Here is a 15,770-nt window from a genome sequence, read left to right as displayed (position 1 = left end):
ACTATAACATTGCGCAAGTCGGCGAGCGAAAAACCTGAGAACCGTTCAGGCCACTGTCAGGGGCAGAAGAATCGTTTTTACAGCGAAAGCTGTTATGAGATCATTTCACCGGCCGTTTTTGGCGCCGTAGTTGTCCGCCGCCGCCGCCACCGCCGCCGGTGTCCGTAACCAGTATCGCTCGAAATAAGAAAAAAAAAAAACGAAATAAGAAAAAAATTCCAGGATGGAACGAGGTTCGAACCTGGGCCCTCTGCGTGGGAACCCAGTAGTATTCAACCTCTGAGCCATGCCGGTTCTTGAAACAGCTTGGCAAAAAGGTCCTATACAGGCTTCATGTCGGGAAGGAACCACATTAGCATATGCAATATAGCGTGGTAGGAGAGTAAAATAAGCACCAAGCGTCGCACAACGCGAATTCTGTAACCAGGCGTCGCACAATGCGAATTGCGCAACGAGTAGGTTGTTGAATGCTTCCAACCCATTACAAAGGGCTCTGCCATAATTCTTCATCGTCACCAGGCACAGCATCAATAAAGTGCGCATAATGCCTTACATGCATTTAGCAGGTACCAACGCTCTCTGTAGAATGACGAAAAATGGCACAGTGCCTGCTGCCCTACTTCTCAAAAATTACAATTATTTATAGCGTAGTGGGTTCCTCGCAAGTGCACTTGTATTGATTGCCAAGGAAGCCCATAAGCGCATGATCCATTTCTTCGGGGTGTCAGTAAAATTACAATGATTTATAGCGTAGTGGGTTCCTCGCAAGTGCACTTGTATTGGTTGCCAAGGAAGCCCATAAGCGCATGATCCATTTCCTCGGGGTCTCAGTAAAGTTCTTCACCCCCCCCCCCTCCCCGTCTCTCTCCCACGTCAACGTATGTTATACAGCATGACGGGAGAGGGAAATAGCGACTGGGCGCCACCCAATGCAAATTACATAACTGGTGGGCCGTTTAAAGCTTCCGACCCATTACAAAGAGCTGAGCCATAATTCTTCATCGTCATTAGTCGTCGCGTCAACAAAGTTCACATAATGCCTTACAGACGTGTAGCCGGTGCCTCGCTTCTCCGCAGAATGACAAATAATGGCTTAGAAGGTGCTTCCCAACTTTAGAAAAATTGTGATTTATGGCGCAGTGGTCACCTTTCTAGAGTACTTGTATTGTAGCCCCAAGAGAGCTTGTAGCCCCAAGAGGGCTCTAGAAATGCCGCTCTTCCAGCTTTCGCTGAGACTGTGCTGCGGTTTCAGCGCAGGCCTGGCGTTTTTTAATCTTCTGCTATTTTTTTAACCTCGCAGGTGGCACGATTGGCACATACACCTGAGCGCGCCATAAATAAAAGGTGGCCGATGAAGATGACGATGGCCACTAGATACAGTAATCTAGCAGCCTTATTTTATTAAAGCTTTTTCTCTCTCTCTCGAAAGTGCTTGGCCTTGGTAAGCACAAGCTCTTTTTTAAGGTGAGCATTTATGGTAGACAACTGAAACTCATCTCAGCTAGCGGGCTGCAGTCACAAAATTTAGTCTCCTGTATGGCCAGGACACTTAAAGTGGAGGGGGGCGGGGGGGAGTTTTTCATATCGTATATATCGGTCATTTTTGAAGGGAATTTGATGTCAGGATTCGAGAAACATCGATACTGCATCTCCAGAATGACTGAAATCTGGACGCCAATTTTAAGATATAGTTTTTGTTTCACAGTTGTGCTTCAACACATGGTGACTGCATGGGGTGGCTCATGAAAAAAATGCTCGAGACCAGTCGCGTCTGTGTTGCTCATGAACATACTTATGAAGAAAATAGAGAAAAATGTATGGGATGAAGACAGCCATGTGCGGGCCGGGCCACTAGCGAAAGGTCCGCGGGCCGCGTGTTTCAGACCCCTGATTTATGGTATTAGAGGCACAGCACATTCTTTATACTCATTGTACTGACAACATTGAACTCGAATTGTAATGTTTGCAGTGCTCAGATGAAAAACTGGTTAAATGCGGCATGCCATAGGGGAGCATTTTCGGATCTTTTCTGTTTATACATTCATTGACGTAATCGCAAGCTAAATTTATAATCTACGCAGATGACACCAGCTTATCTTTTGTGGGAAACTTAAATACAGAGTTAGTAGCAAGAGCTATATCAGGCCCTAATTAGTATATTTTATTCTGTTAATCAAAACCACTTATAATTACCATAATGAAACTAATTAGGCTATTGTTTCGAGTACAAAAGAATACTGCTGAGATTGCACCAATTTAGCTAAACGACATAGAAGTACAGCTAGTATCATTCATCAAGAAAGTGGGGACTCACCTTAGAGATAGCATGTCTTGAAATGATCACACCAAGCATGATAAGTAAACTTTCTAATAGTTTTGTATTCTGCACAAAATTTCTTATGATTGGCCTACATTTATGAAGTGCTTCTTTGTAACACTCGTTTTTTTACCATTTAAAAAACAGATTGATCTTTTGCACAACAATCAATCACCAATGAAATGATGTGCTGCTGCAAAAGTGTGTGATTGATGTAATATGTAATGTGCCATGCCTCTTTCAAAGCAGTGACCCGTTTGAAAAACACAGTATTATTCAGGTTAATCCCATGGACACGTATAAAATTAGTGCCGAAAATAGAAACTTCGGCTAGTTAATAATAATAATAATAACAATGGCGTGCTTTCTTAGAAACACTAGATGGACTAAGAGCTAACAAGACAAAACAAAATGCACGTAAAACCTAGATACGTGCAAGTTATAAAAGTGTAGTACTAATTACGGAAAAGAATAGCTGCAGTCTTTGCAACCTACATTAATAGACGCAATTATTAGCAAACAGCTTTTTGACCTTAACAGATTTCTTTGAATGATATAAGAAGTGTACTGTGGGAAGGCCACTATTAACATAAGCTATAAAAGTGTCGCTTGTATATACTATTACAAGTAAAACACATATACTATTACAAGTAAAAGTATATATATATATATATATATATATATATATATATATATATATATATATATAGCGAGTTGCTATAACCAGTTGCTAGAAGCGCTTCCATCTGTGTGTCTGTGTGTCGTCCTTTAGTCCTAGTTTACCAGCGCTACCCTTTTTAGAACATAAAGCAAGCCTGTGACATCTAAAGAAACTGCTGGTCGGGCAACTCAAACTGCAGTTGTTCTGCTTCTCTTGCCCGAACACTGGTCTCAGCCGGCTGTTAACAGAAGGGCATCCAAGATCCTTTGCTTTATCAAAGTACCACTGATACAGTATTGTATTCTTGTATATGTGCAGACATGATATTCAAGATGATTCGCGCGTTTATCATGATACTTTGCGACTTTGGGCATAACAGCATGAGAAAGAAATACATGCGTGCTGTATACTGAAGGCACTCACTGTGCAATTACCGGCAGAGTTTGCGTTGCATAATATGGACCTTGTTGGCAATTAACTGCTTTTACTTTTCACAGTCATACATTCCTTAGCTCATTCGCCCTCTGAGCATCGTTTTTGCACACAAACGGAGCTCACCTGCAATCGAAGTGGCACTGGTAGCGTGAGCGCCTGCAGCCTCAAACGGCCGCCTCTATGGCTCGTCTAGTCAAGTTCGCCAAGTGGCTGATCACAAGAAAATGCTTGCCGCACCATGAAACCTGACTGCACATTACTTGTTTTAGAATAGCTGCCGCCTTATTATGTTGCACACAATTATTTTTAACAACTTTTATCCGATTTGCAGCACATAATTAATGGTTTGGCCGGTAGGCTGAGTTGGTCATATATGATGCATTATAACTTGATAGCAACTAAAATTATGCAACATTTTTTTTAACGCAGAATGGTAGATCCTTGACTTCATTCATAGAGGTTTTACAAAAATTAAGAATTGCCTTTTTGAGGAAACTATTTTAAAACTTCAGTGCTTTTGGTAAAACATACATGTTTCAGCACAATTTCGAAGTATAACGGTGAGTGCGAAAAGCGCAAATTTTCATTAAAAGAAAACTAAAATATCGAAATCAATATGTACGAAGTTTTATTGTCCTCAGTTTAACTTCTCTGCAGCAATTAATTCCTGAAATAGTGCAGTTTACCATGTTTATGACTTTTTTCCTCAAAAGTCCTTCGACAGCAAACGGAAATAATATGCTCATAAGATTGCATTTCATTTGTTCTTTGATGGGAATGAATAATGTGACCAAAAGAAGTGCATCATTTTTTCGTTAGGTGCTCTCAAAGTTCAGAAATCGAGAAATTCATGGGAAGTGTTGTTTTTTTTTGTGACAAAAATTTGTATATTTTTTATGCCAGTAAAATTTTTTTCGATGAAACTAACTGCAAGATAATTGTTCTGGGCCTAAAATCTGCGCCTAGAGTAAATTTCATCAAAATTGGGAATGGTGACCAAGACCTTGTGTTCGTTCTTATCTGCACACACCCACCTTACTTTTTTTTGTCTAAACATTCATGCGAGCTTTGCAAAACACCGTCATCAACTAGTTACTACCGACTTTCCCAAGCTTCCACTCTTCTTCACATGTAGACTGCTTTCTTTGGACATTGTTTTGCTTTTTGACGGTGACCGTTTTTCACCATATTGTCACTGTTTGTTGCAGATTGTCACTATTTGTTGCTCAGTGTAAGCAGTGCGGCACACAGAGTCTGAAGCTTCGATGTTATTGTAAACTAAACTACCTGCAAATAAGCTATCGCTTACTTGTAGTTAGTTCAGTTTACAATAACACTTCTCCGTGTGTCACAGTCTTGGCCGACATGCAATTGTTAAAGGGACAGGCAACTGCCCAGAACATGAAATGAGATGACTCCACTGATGGAAAGATTGTCCCTTGCATTGACTCAAACCAACCCTGTTTTTTTCGTGAGAGGTGAATTTATATTTTTATTTCTTAATTGAAAGTCGCGAAAAATGAACTGTGGCGCCTCTGGCGGTAAAAGCATGAACGATCCGATGAACCCAGCCACGTGACTGTTGAGTGCTATACACGGTCGACGATTTTTTTTTGTTAGTATTGAAATATTGTTTGTTTCTTTATATTAAAAGGTATTACTCCATAAAAAATGTACATATATGCCTGCGTTAGTAGTATGCATTAAAGTGGCGCTGCCTTCGCATGACGTAATGATCCCATGCTCGTCAGCACGTCTAGAGCAACTTTTCAGTGTGCTCATGCAACCGTGCATGCAGTTTCCAGGTCGCTAAGATTTTAGAGCAACATAGTTTTGCTACCTACACTTAATCTCAGAATTGACACGCGCTGCTACTCGGTGCGGCCGCGCATATGCGTAGTGACGTTTTTCATGACTTGGCTCGTGCATCGAGAGAGTAACGATGCCGGAAAAAGCCACCCATGACTCAGGCGCAGGCAACCTTGGACGCATGCGCACACAACGCGGTACAAATACAGGGAAGGTGTATATATAAGTATAGACCGCTTATAACGTAAGTCGCCGGAGTCGCGAATATATATCCGCACTGTAAGCGGTACCGCACTATAACCAAAACAACCTTCTTCAAAGGCTGCACTTGCGCAAAACGTGTTGAGCATGTAGCGAGCGTGTCCGATAATCGACATATGCGATTTGGGGCGCTTACAACCACTTAAATCTCCGAATGTTCAAAAATTAACCGCCAAAGACCCGCATTGCCAACGAAATGAACACGGGGGGAAAAAGCAAACAAAAAGTGCCATCGCGGAAATTCGCCGACTACGTTTCAAGCCACCTCGAGGTATGCGCATTACACAGAAACCATGTCGAATCGCGACCGAAATTTCACGTGCTGAGCGCGGTACCGATCGTTCGATTTCACGGGCGCGCACGCGATGTCCAAGACATTGCAATCGAATCCGGAACCACCATTCGAGAGTTGCTTGTGCCAACCATGCCCTCGTTTTCATTAACGATATGATTCCCTTCCCTTCAAGTGCAGCCATCGCAAAATGTTTCGTTGATTCCGCACCAAACCGCAACTTTTATCGCCCGCGACCGCTATCGAAAAGCAACGCTGATTAGGCCTAGCCTGCGGTTCAGCATGTTGTCGCGGGAAGTTTGTCCAAGATGAAGGTCGGACGTCGAAAAGGTCGCACTCAAGCACTAACCCAAGTACAGCGCGCGTGATACGAAGTTTGTGTTCGCGGCCGGGAGATCAACGGCGACAAAAGCCCGCCAAGCTCGTTTACGCCCCGTAGTGTAAGTTTTAGTTGTATTTTTTCGGACATCAGCGCTTGTGTACTCTCCACACCAACGCCTCGCCAAGCCGCCGCTGTGAAGCGTCGCGCCATATTTGTTTCTGCACGTGTGAGGCGCACGCACAAGCACTGTGACAGCAATGGTGATTCCGAGCACTTCATCAACACACAAAAACACGTTTTTGTTGCTTTAAAGGCGACTACACAGGCAAAAAATTGGACGTTTCGACGAGCGCAGCAGTGCTGTTTCTGCCCCATGCGGCAACCGTCGAAAGCATGCACTGAGCCGTGTAGCACGGCCACAGCTCCATTCTGGTTAAGCTCCATTAAGGAGTTCAATGCGGAATGGAGATAAACGGAGTTCGGTAGTGGCCGTGTGACAGGGGTATTAGTCCGCGCACTGACAGAAAAGGCGAAAGCTCGCCTCATGAAGCCGCAAAACTTTTCAATTTGCGGACGAGGTAGCAAACGCGATATCTGTAGCAAGTGTGATAAAGACGACGCTTTTCCCGACAGGAAACTTACTTTAAAGCGCACTTGATGAGTACGCGATCGTACGTTCCACGCGGAACGCGCTGCCGGCAAGCGGCCGCGGAGCCTTGCTGGCCTTGCCGCCGCCGGTGCAAAGGCTACTCCGTCGCCTAGGCAACCACCATCCTTCCCCACTCGGCGAGCCCGCACAGCGCTGCCGCGGTCTTTTTCCTCCCTCCGCCCTTCGTTCGTTCACTGCGCGTGCCCTCGCCCGTCGTAACGACCTCGTCGCTCCCTCCCCAGCGGCGTACCTCCTTTGAGAACCGCACTCGCTACCGCGTTTGTCAGAAATATTTTCCCGCAACCGCATTATAAACGGTATTTCATCTTGGGGGACTGCACAATAAGCGGTATGCGTATACATGCGGTTCTATGGGAGGGTAAATGGGAGTCGAAAAAGACCGCATTATAACCGGTCCTGCACTATATGCTAAAGTCCCTAGATTTTTTTTTCCCCTGTTCTACTATATGCGGTTACGTTATAAGTGGTCTGCACTTAATGCCACATCATTTCATTGTAACAGCTTGCTATTTTCAAAAATAGTTGAAAAGCTCTAAATAAAGGTGGTTAAGCATAGTTACAGGAACTCCTGCGAAAGCAGAACAATGATAGCTTTCACAAATCGCGAGGAGGGCTGGCGGCATCACTATCAATTCTCAGCGTTGCATGAGGAAAGGTACATCCGTGTTTAGAGCCTTTCAGATCGAAAAATACTGCTTGTAAAATAACTATGTGCTTTTGGGATTAACTATTGCAGCTAAAAACACTGCGAAGGGTGAGCTTTCTGTCGCGCCATAAAAAAATGGGTCAAGAAAAATCAGTTGCCGGTCCCTTTAAAGTTCTGTCTTGAACTTCTGCTTACAAGTTTCTGATCCAAGTTCAGTGTATTCAAATAATGAACAGATAAAAACAATTTTAGATGCTTAATATCTTAAGTGGGACTAACTGTTCTTCAACAAACTGTAGTTCTTTAGGTTCGCGAGCAGGTATACAGTATCTCGATAGCTGTTTATATCCACAAACAAGTGCACGTGATTAGTGTCCTTACGAAGTTATGTGGGATTATTCACATTCTCATCCATTTTGTTTAGCTATTGACATGATGATTTCCGCATGCAATGCAAAACAAGACTTACGCTTTGTAGTTCCTGCTTCAGGAGCAATATTGTGTGAGCTTGATCTTGCAAAAAACTTTTTGTAAATTCGATAAATGCCACACAGTAAGAAACTTAAAGCTATCATCGTGAAACCATAAAGCCATGGGAATAGTAGAGCTTGCTTTTGTTCCTGCAAAGAAAGAAAAGCATAAAATCTATATTAATTTCTCAGGTTTTACGTACCAAAACCATGACATGATTATGAGCACGGCATAGTAGGGGCTCCGGATTCATTTTGACCACCTGGGGTTCTTTAACATGCACCTAAACCTAAGTACGCGTGTGTTCTTGCATTCTGCCCCCATCGAAATACGACTATAGTCTTAGGGTAGCACACTGGTTATTCTAAACTAGTCAATATTCCTGCCTTTCCCCTCTTTCCAGTGGCATAGCCAGAGGGGGGTTGAACCCCCCCCCCCCTCCGAAATGTTAATTTCGCATTTGTATATGTACACGCACACATACAGATGCACACATGAGCATACATCAAGTATGGTTGAACCCCCCCTCCCCCCCCCCCCCCGAAAAAGGTTTCTGGCTACGCTACTGCCTATATTTCCTATTTTCCTTCCTCTACGAAAAAAAATCTTTTAGTACGCAACACGTTTGAAGAAAAGAAAGCTTGTGTATGTACCCTTTTCTTCAAACATTTTGTACACTAAAAAATCACAGTTTCACCCCAACTACATTAGGATCCGGTCTGGAATAACTACAAAACGCTGGTATAAGGGAATACGGCCGCTGCAGCGAGCGAAGTAGCCTTCATGCTGTCTGTCGCTTCAACGCGAAGAGCACAGCACGTACAAGGGAGCCGTCTATTGATTCCAGTCAAGATAGCGTGCGCGACCGCTCCCTTTTGATCAAAGTTCGCAGTTTCTGTCCGAGCGACGCAGCCCCCCCCCCCCACCGGCACCCCTTCATGATCCTTCACCCGACGGAGCCGGCCGGCGCGTTTTACCTATGCTTGAGCCGCACCCGTCTGCAGCCTTCGCAAACTGTCTCAAGCACATAGAACATACAACGAGCGGGGCGATGTTCTCGATTCGAACTTTATATGGAACATGACGGTGACGGCACCGGCAAAAAATGCGCTTCAAGTGACCATTTAATAGGGGATATTCATAATGCTTGGTGCTCCGGCTACAGTGGGCGCGTCCGCCATTTTTTTGTTGGGCGCCGTCGCGGAATCGTCCGCTAGCGTCTCCATAAGGAGAAGCCACAGAGAGGCTGAGCCGCAGCCGTTGCCGAAGCTTTCGGGCCAAGAAAATGCGGCTGTTTCTTTCGTCATCAGCCTGTTTCACATGCGAGCGACCGAGCGGCGGGGCCCGCGGCGATCGAGCGGCAGCAGGACGCTCGGACGCGGCTTCGTTTCACATGCACCGCTTTTGCGCGGCGCGCGCCTCTGCGATGCGCAGTGATGGTTGTGGGAAGCGCCCGTTATCCGCGGGTTTCCTTTCTCCGGGCTCGCTTGCTTTGGTGCGCTTGGGTTGCAAGTTTCACCAGCCTTCTACTTCGGTGATCGATTTTCACGCGCCTAAACCTTGAATGATGAAAATGTGCAGTTTATCAGAGTGCAATTAAACAACTTCAGTAGTCACGTTTATTTCTGTTCCAGCTTTCTTTTTTTTACCACGCAAGTCATGTTGCACGCACATACACTTGGCCATGGAAAAGCAAAAGAAAGAATTTTTTTGGGGGGTTTTAAGCTTTCACAGGGCTTTCGGTGGCTTTTGGTCTCGAATGCCGCAAGGCGTTGGTGCGCCGTATGGGCCGGCAAGCGGATGCCAACGGCCCAGTCGACGACATTGTGGGTTTGTGGAGCTCGTCTCTTTTCTTTTTTTTTTTTTTTGCCTATGGGCATTCTGCAGTAAAGAGGCGGCGGCATTTGTCGTCTTCGGGGTACGTGACCACTAAAAAAAAAAAGGGAAAAGAAAACAGTAAACTGTTCGAACGTGCTGCACCAGAGTAGTAAAAAAAAAAAAAAAAAAACTGAAACGTCTACTGCGAACAAGTTCGGAGTGTCGTAGGTTCCCCCTGTCCGGACCTATGTTGGTGTCACGTGCAAACGATTTGTCTGCTTTGATGGAAGCGCAGTAAAGAACAACAAAAGGAAAAGAACGGCGTTTTCTACACTGCCAGCTCGTTGCAGCGAATGTCGTCTGCTAGGAAACCGAGTCGGAGCGAGTTCCTCCCGGCGCGCGCGGCTGCTCTCGTCTCCATCCCTACGGTCACGTGCTCCCCGCGTCACTGCTCCCCCATTGGTTGACCTTGGGCAGCCGCTCTGCCGCTCGCGAATTTTTCCAACTCTGGCGATCTCGATCGCGCGTCCACTGGTCGCTCTAAAAAACCTGTTTTTGGGCTTCCGCGACGGCAGCCGCTCCGCTCTTGGAGCAAAATCGCTGCATGTGAAACTGGCCGCCGAACGGTCAGCGCGCGGACCTCACTGTGCTGCCACAAATCGACGAGAACTCAATATCAGAGCTCTGCGCGCTTAAAAACTCATCCGAATGGCAGCTGCAAAAGGCGCACCGCTACGCAAAGCCGAACTGCTGTTCTCTAGTGGCGTGCGCTTCCGATCTGAGATAGGCGTTGAAGAAAAGTGTTTATTGTGGAGGAGGTGTGACTGTCAAATTTCTAAGATAACTTCGCACTCCAATACATCTCCATTGTATTTCCCACTGTGATTTTATACACGTGTCATAAACACGCGTCAGACATCGACACCACCAGACGCGTAGCCAGAATTTTTTTTTTTTGAGGGGGGGGGGGGGGGGTCAGCGCCCCCAACCCCCTCTGGCTACGCCCCTGGACACCACATTGTTTCTGTGCGACCTGTGCAGCGCTATGCTGCGCTTCCTTCGCTCGTTTCTTTAGCCACAAGTATCTCTACACCCTCCGCAGTAGCGTGTGTTGTGGTTTTTTCGAAATAAACAAGGCATGGACATGTGGATCAGCGGTGCGTCGCAAACCAAACAGAAATACTCATCGTCTGCATACGAGAGCGGCCCAAGTAATGTTCTTTTACTGATAATGCCAATTGTGGTCGTAATCTATCGCGCGGATTTAGTATTGTCGTTCTGGTTTTCTTGAACGCTATATACGTGTGCGTTCATTGACATATCTATTTAAAATATTACGCTCTTTGCTTTCGCATGCCACGGAGGCGCGCATAACCGCGCCTCCGGAGGCGCGCGAAAGCCCGCTATCCGCGGAAAGACGAGTGCGATGATCTATCGAACAAACAGCTCCATTTACTGTACGGCGCAACACTTTGCAACGTGTTCGCAACCGAAAGCAACAGAAAAATAAAAGTGAGGGATAAGGGGGTGTAAAGCAAAGGATAACGCAGCATGCAGACGATGTACTCCGGCGCACACTGCCTTGCGAAGCTTGCAAAGAGATCTGTCTGTTGGAATCTTTTGCGCCGATCGAGTCTCGTGTGGCGGCACTGATTTACCGCGGACGCACGCAACATCGACCTGTGGCACTGCCTACACACGTTAATATACGTAAAAATCATTGCTTTCGTATATGCAACGCCGACAAGCTAATGTTGGTCAACCATGCTCATTCGCGCGTGTGTGACATCGGCCGTCACTTTTAAAGTGCAAAAATATCGTAATATATCGTTCTGCAAGGTTAGCTTATTTTGCAGACGAGCAACTAGACTGCACGGAGAAATAAGAATTGAGGTTCAAGTGCGCTTTTGCGCGCGCTGGTCATTTCCGAACCAAATAGCGTGTACAGTGCAAGTTCGCGTCGGTACATTCTCTTTCTTCGTTCAGGTAACTGATAAATTCGATTAAAAATAGTGTTACCTTGTTCCCTGCATTTTCAGGGCTGCCTCGTTGCCTGAACAGCGCACGAAGCAAAGTCATCGCAGAATGAAGATAAAAAACAAGTACCTAGCACGTGAAATGCTGCGATATGCGATTGGTTTCGTTTTCACGCCCAACAAAACATGGCGGATTGAGCTTATGGGATTGTCGACAGATGGCGCTGTACATTCTGAATGGTGAATTTATATTTTTTTGGTATGATGCAGCCTTAAGCCCGAACCACACGTACGCTGGCCGAGCGCGCGCTGTACGTTGGCTGTACGCGCTCCGGAGGCCGCGCATGCGCAGACGAAGCAAGCGCGGCAAAACGCGCGCGGTACGCGAGTGTTTGCGGCGACTGATATCGACCTTGAGACGGCGCGCGCTTGGAAGCGCTTGGAGCCCAACTGTGGCATGGCTGTTACCAGCACCGGCTTGACCGACGGATGATGATACACATCATATGAAAAATTTTAGTTCTTATTTACTTTTGCATGCATCTAACAATAAAAAAGGTAACAGAAGGAGGTTTTGTAAGTATTCTGATGAACTATCAGTAATTTTGTACGAAACGATGTCTTGCACGTATGAGGAAGCGCGCGCTTCGCGTGCGCCTTCGCGCGTAGTGTGTGGGTGGAAACCGCCATCACTCGCCGGAGACGCCTGGGCTGCGCGCGATGACGCGCGCCCCGTGCGCGTTTGGGAGCGTACGTGCGGTTCGGGCTTTAAACAGCGACAGCCTCCGCGCGCGCTGGGAGTCTGCGTTGCTCAGCTCGGACCTGGAGCAACAACTCTGGGCCGTCCAGCGAGCCGAGGAAGCCGCCAAGGGCCAGCAACCCTTGGCCGAAGCCTAGGCGGGATCCAGGCCCATCCCACAAATTCGCAGGGCAATCAATAAAGTTAATTCATCATCATCATAATAACATAGATTTAATCAATGTGGATAAGGTATTATTAGGCCAACATAAAGCAAGGAAAGTTTTTTTTTTTTCTTCGAGCCTGGTGGCAGACATGTCACCGCCCCCAACGTTTATAGATACTTTTTCAGTTCCGTATCTTCTCGCAGCGCGCATAGCGAGGAGGCGGCCTGTCGCCGCACCCGCCACCACAGCGCTGCAGTCGCGCTTTGCGCTAGGAGAGCGAGGGTCGTCTGCTAGCGCGAAGGGCTTTGCATGAGCCTTTGCATACGGCCGAATGAGAATTGCGCGAACACTGTACTTGGCCTTTACTCCAGTTACTTAACGTTAATTGGACATTTACTTTAATTTGTGCGTGTTATATTGCCCACGAACTTGAAAAGACCTGTACAGACACGCTTCGCAGGCATTGGTTTTGTGCAATGACAAAGGGCTCGCTTCGCCCAGCGTCTTTCCGTTTCATTAGGAGCACACTAGTTTGGCAATTGAGCATGCTCCAAAATTACGAATTTCAAACGTAGAAAACTCGGGGTTACACAACATCTCTCGAACGCGGAGAAATTTACGGGTGCAACATTTTGTAGTACGAATAAAACATTTCTGTATCAATATACTCGAATTATTCGCCGAGAATTTTTCGCGGTAGGCAAATGCGCCACAGATTTCGCGAAAACTGACGGACATTTCAGTAATTCTAGTGCGTTCATTAACTTCAAAAAAATGTGGTCTTGCCAAGAGCACAGCATATTCCGCACATAATAATTTTGCAACTTCGCGTTATGTGACGTTTTCGAAAGCCTTGCGTTGTACGAAATGATAATCCGCATTTGTATTGTTTCAAAGCCCAAGCAACATGCATTTTGGTCAATTAATTCGAACAGTGTGGCATTGCAAAAAAATATTACATTGTGAAAGCAAACCGAGATCCTTGGTATGCAGAATAAACGGGGAAAGGGTTTTACACGCTTACATACTGCACAGCATTGCTGGCAGGCAGTAGCATAACCAGGCATTATATTTGGGGAGGGGGGGGGAGGCTGGCCCGTAGCCAGGGGGGCGGGGGCCGTAGGGGCCCGGCCCCCCACCCGAAATTTTGGTGAGATACGTGTTTTTACCAAAAATAAATAATGAAAATAGGTGTTCTCAAAGAGTCATGGTTTGCAGCAAGTGCCCCCCCCCCCCTCCGAAAAAAATTCCTGGCTACGGGCCTGGAGGGTAATCACATTTGTTGTGTGTTCGTGCGTGTGTTTGTATGAGTGCGTGGACATATACACATACAAAATAAAAAAAATATCGGACAAGGATGTTTGACCCCCACCCCCTTCCTGGCTACGCTTCTGTAGGAAGGTTTGCTGCCAACAAATTTTTAAAACTTGCTTTCTTGCGCTCTCTCTGGGCCCAAATGGTTCTGCTGTTTTCCAAGCATTTGGTTTGTGCAAAGGAGTGCATGGGAGTAAATAAAAGTGAAGCCAACAGTGTTTGTGCCTCTCCTTATAAGAGCATTCAGCACACCCCGAAACAGGTCACCAAAAAAAATGTGTCCTTTGCTAGCATGCTTGATAGCACGCTGTACCGTACGTCCTTACATGCAAGCAGTTTCTCTGAAAGGCTACCACAGACACATTCGCGCACAGTGACTAGCATAGACTCATGCGGCAGGGAATCCCGCCTACCAAGGGCATCTTATTTGCAGACCTCACAGCGCGTTGTTTTCTTCAATATGAAAGCCTCGTAGCCTGCCAGGTAACAAAAGGATGTTACTTCTGGTGATGGTGAACAGTACCCATGGTCGTCAGAAGCACCTGAGAGGTCACAGAATGGCATGGACATAAGCCGTTGGCACACTTTGTCTTTCAGCGCATTTTTTTGGACAAGGACCCCCCGACACTTTTTTTTTCTTTGCACAGAAGTTTTCAGATGCACTAAGCAAGGCACAAGTGGCTAAACTTGGTCACTATGGTATATGGTCTTGCATGTTTTGCTCAGCGGTTTATCGGCGCGAGAAATAGCTCGCACCCAGCTTTCAAGATGCTCTGGATCGGGCGGCGGCGCAAAGAAGTGCCGCTTTTGTGGGTTATGCTTTTGTACCCGCTGGTACAGCGGGCATGAAACAAGTTGGCATCGCAAAGCTTGAAAACTGCTTGACTTCCTCTGGCAATGGAATGCTCGGTTGTCTGAATTCACCGAAGTCGTCGAGAGTAACCTCGCGCATGCACAGCCAACACACCCAGAAAGAACATGACCGCCTCGCACGCGGCCAAGCAACTACGGGAAAGAACACATGTGCACGCGTGCGCGACAGCGCTATTCACGACTGTGGCGCCCTCTCACTGCCTGGGTAAAAGCGGCGGCCGCCTACGGCGGAGGAGTTACGGAACTGAAAAAGTATCTATAAACGTTGACCGCCCCGTTATAAAGGGGACGCTCATAGCATCCATCCATCCATCCGGTTTTTGCAGGCGAGTAGGTCGTCCCTCACATCCTCCTTAATCGTTTTTTTTTCCTTTTTTTTTCTTTTTCCCTTAGCTGGGGTTTTTATACTCCTGTATTTTTTATTGCCAAGCCGCCATACACGCGGCGACCCGTTATAAAGGGAACGGCACCACATCATCATCATCATCATCGGTTAGTGTCACTGTAATAATACTATTAGGTAGCAGAGTTGCGCATAGGTCCGGCTAGCAACCACAGCTATGCGGTGAAGTCGCACTTCGTTTTTGCAGGCGACATGCCTGCCGTGTCGCCGATTAACCTGTCTGGCGTGTCGAAGACCGGCGATAAAGACTGGCTGTTGATGGCTGGTGTTAATTCAGTTCGCTGCAGCGGCGGCGTCAAGAAATAAAAAAATTGGCCCAAGCGGCAGCTTCTCCGCAATGCATGGTTGCTAGCGGCGTTGGAAGACAGATGCGCAACTCTGCTACCTAAAGGTAGCATATACAGTAACTCTATGAATGGTAGCCTCTTGATGCAGTTGGCGGAACGCCTACAACTGGATATTGCTAATCTTGATCCCAGATGTGAGGGAAAACACACATGGTGTGCACGAGGCAGTGCAACATCTATAGACTATGTCCTCTGTTCGCATAACCTAACTCGCCTCCTCAACTCCCTCGATATAGATGAAGAAGGAGA

General features: G+C 46.5%; 1 protein-coding gene across 1 annotated transcript in view; it reads right to left on the bottom strand.

Annotated features, from left to right (window-relative positions):
• Positions 1-15,770, bottom strand: part of LOC119401966 (ileal sodium/bile acid cotransporter) — a 114,709-nt gene that overhangs the window by 8,105 nt on the left and 90,834 nt on the right. Inside the window, exon 5 of the mRNA XM_037668998.2 lies at positions 7,883-8,033. Coding sequence (XP_037524926.1) covers positions 7,883-8,033 — 151 coding nt within the window. The remainder of the gene's footprint in view (positions 1-7,882; positions 8,034-15,770) is intronic.

Source organism: Rhipicephalus sanguineus, chromosome 1, assembly GCF_013339695.2.
Source record: "Rhipicephalus sanguineus isolate Rsan-2018 chromosome 1, BIME_Rsan_1.4, whole genome shotgun sequence".
NCBI lineage: Eukaryota > Metazoa > Arthropoda > Arachnida > Ixodida > Ixodidae > Rhipicephalus > Rhipicephalus sanguineus.
This window is presented reverse-complemented; position numbering and strand designations above follow the sequence as displayed.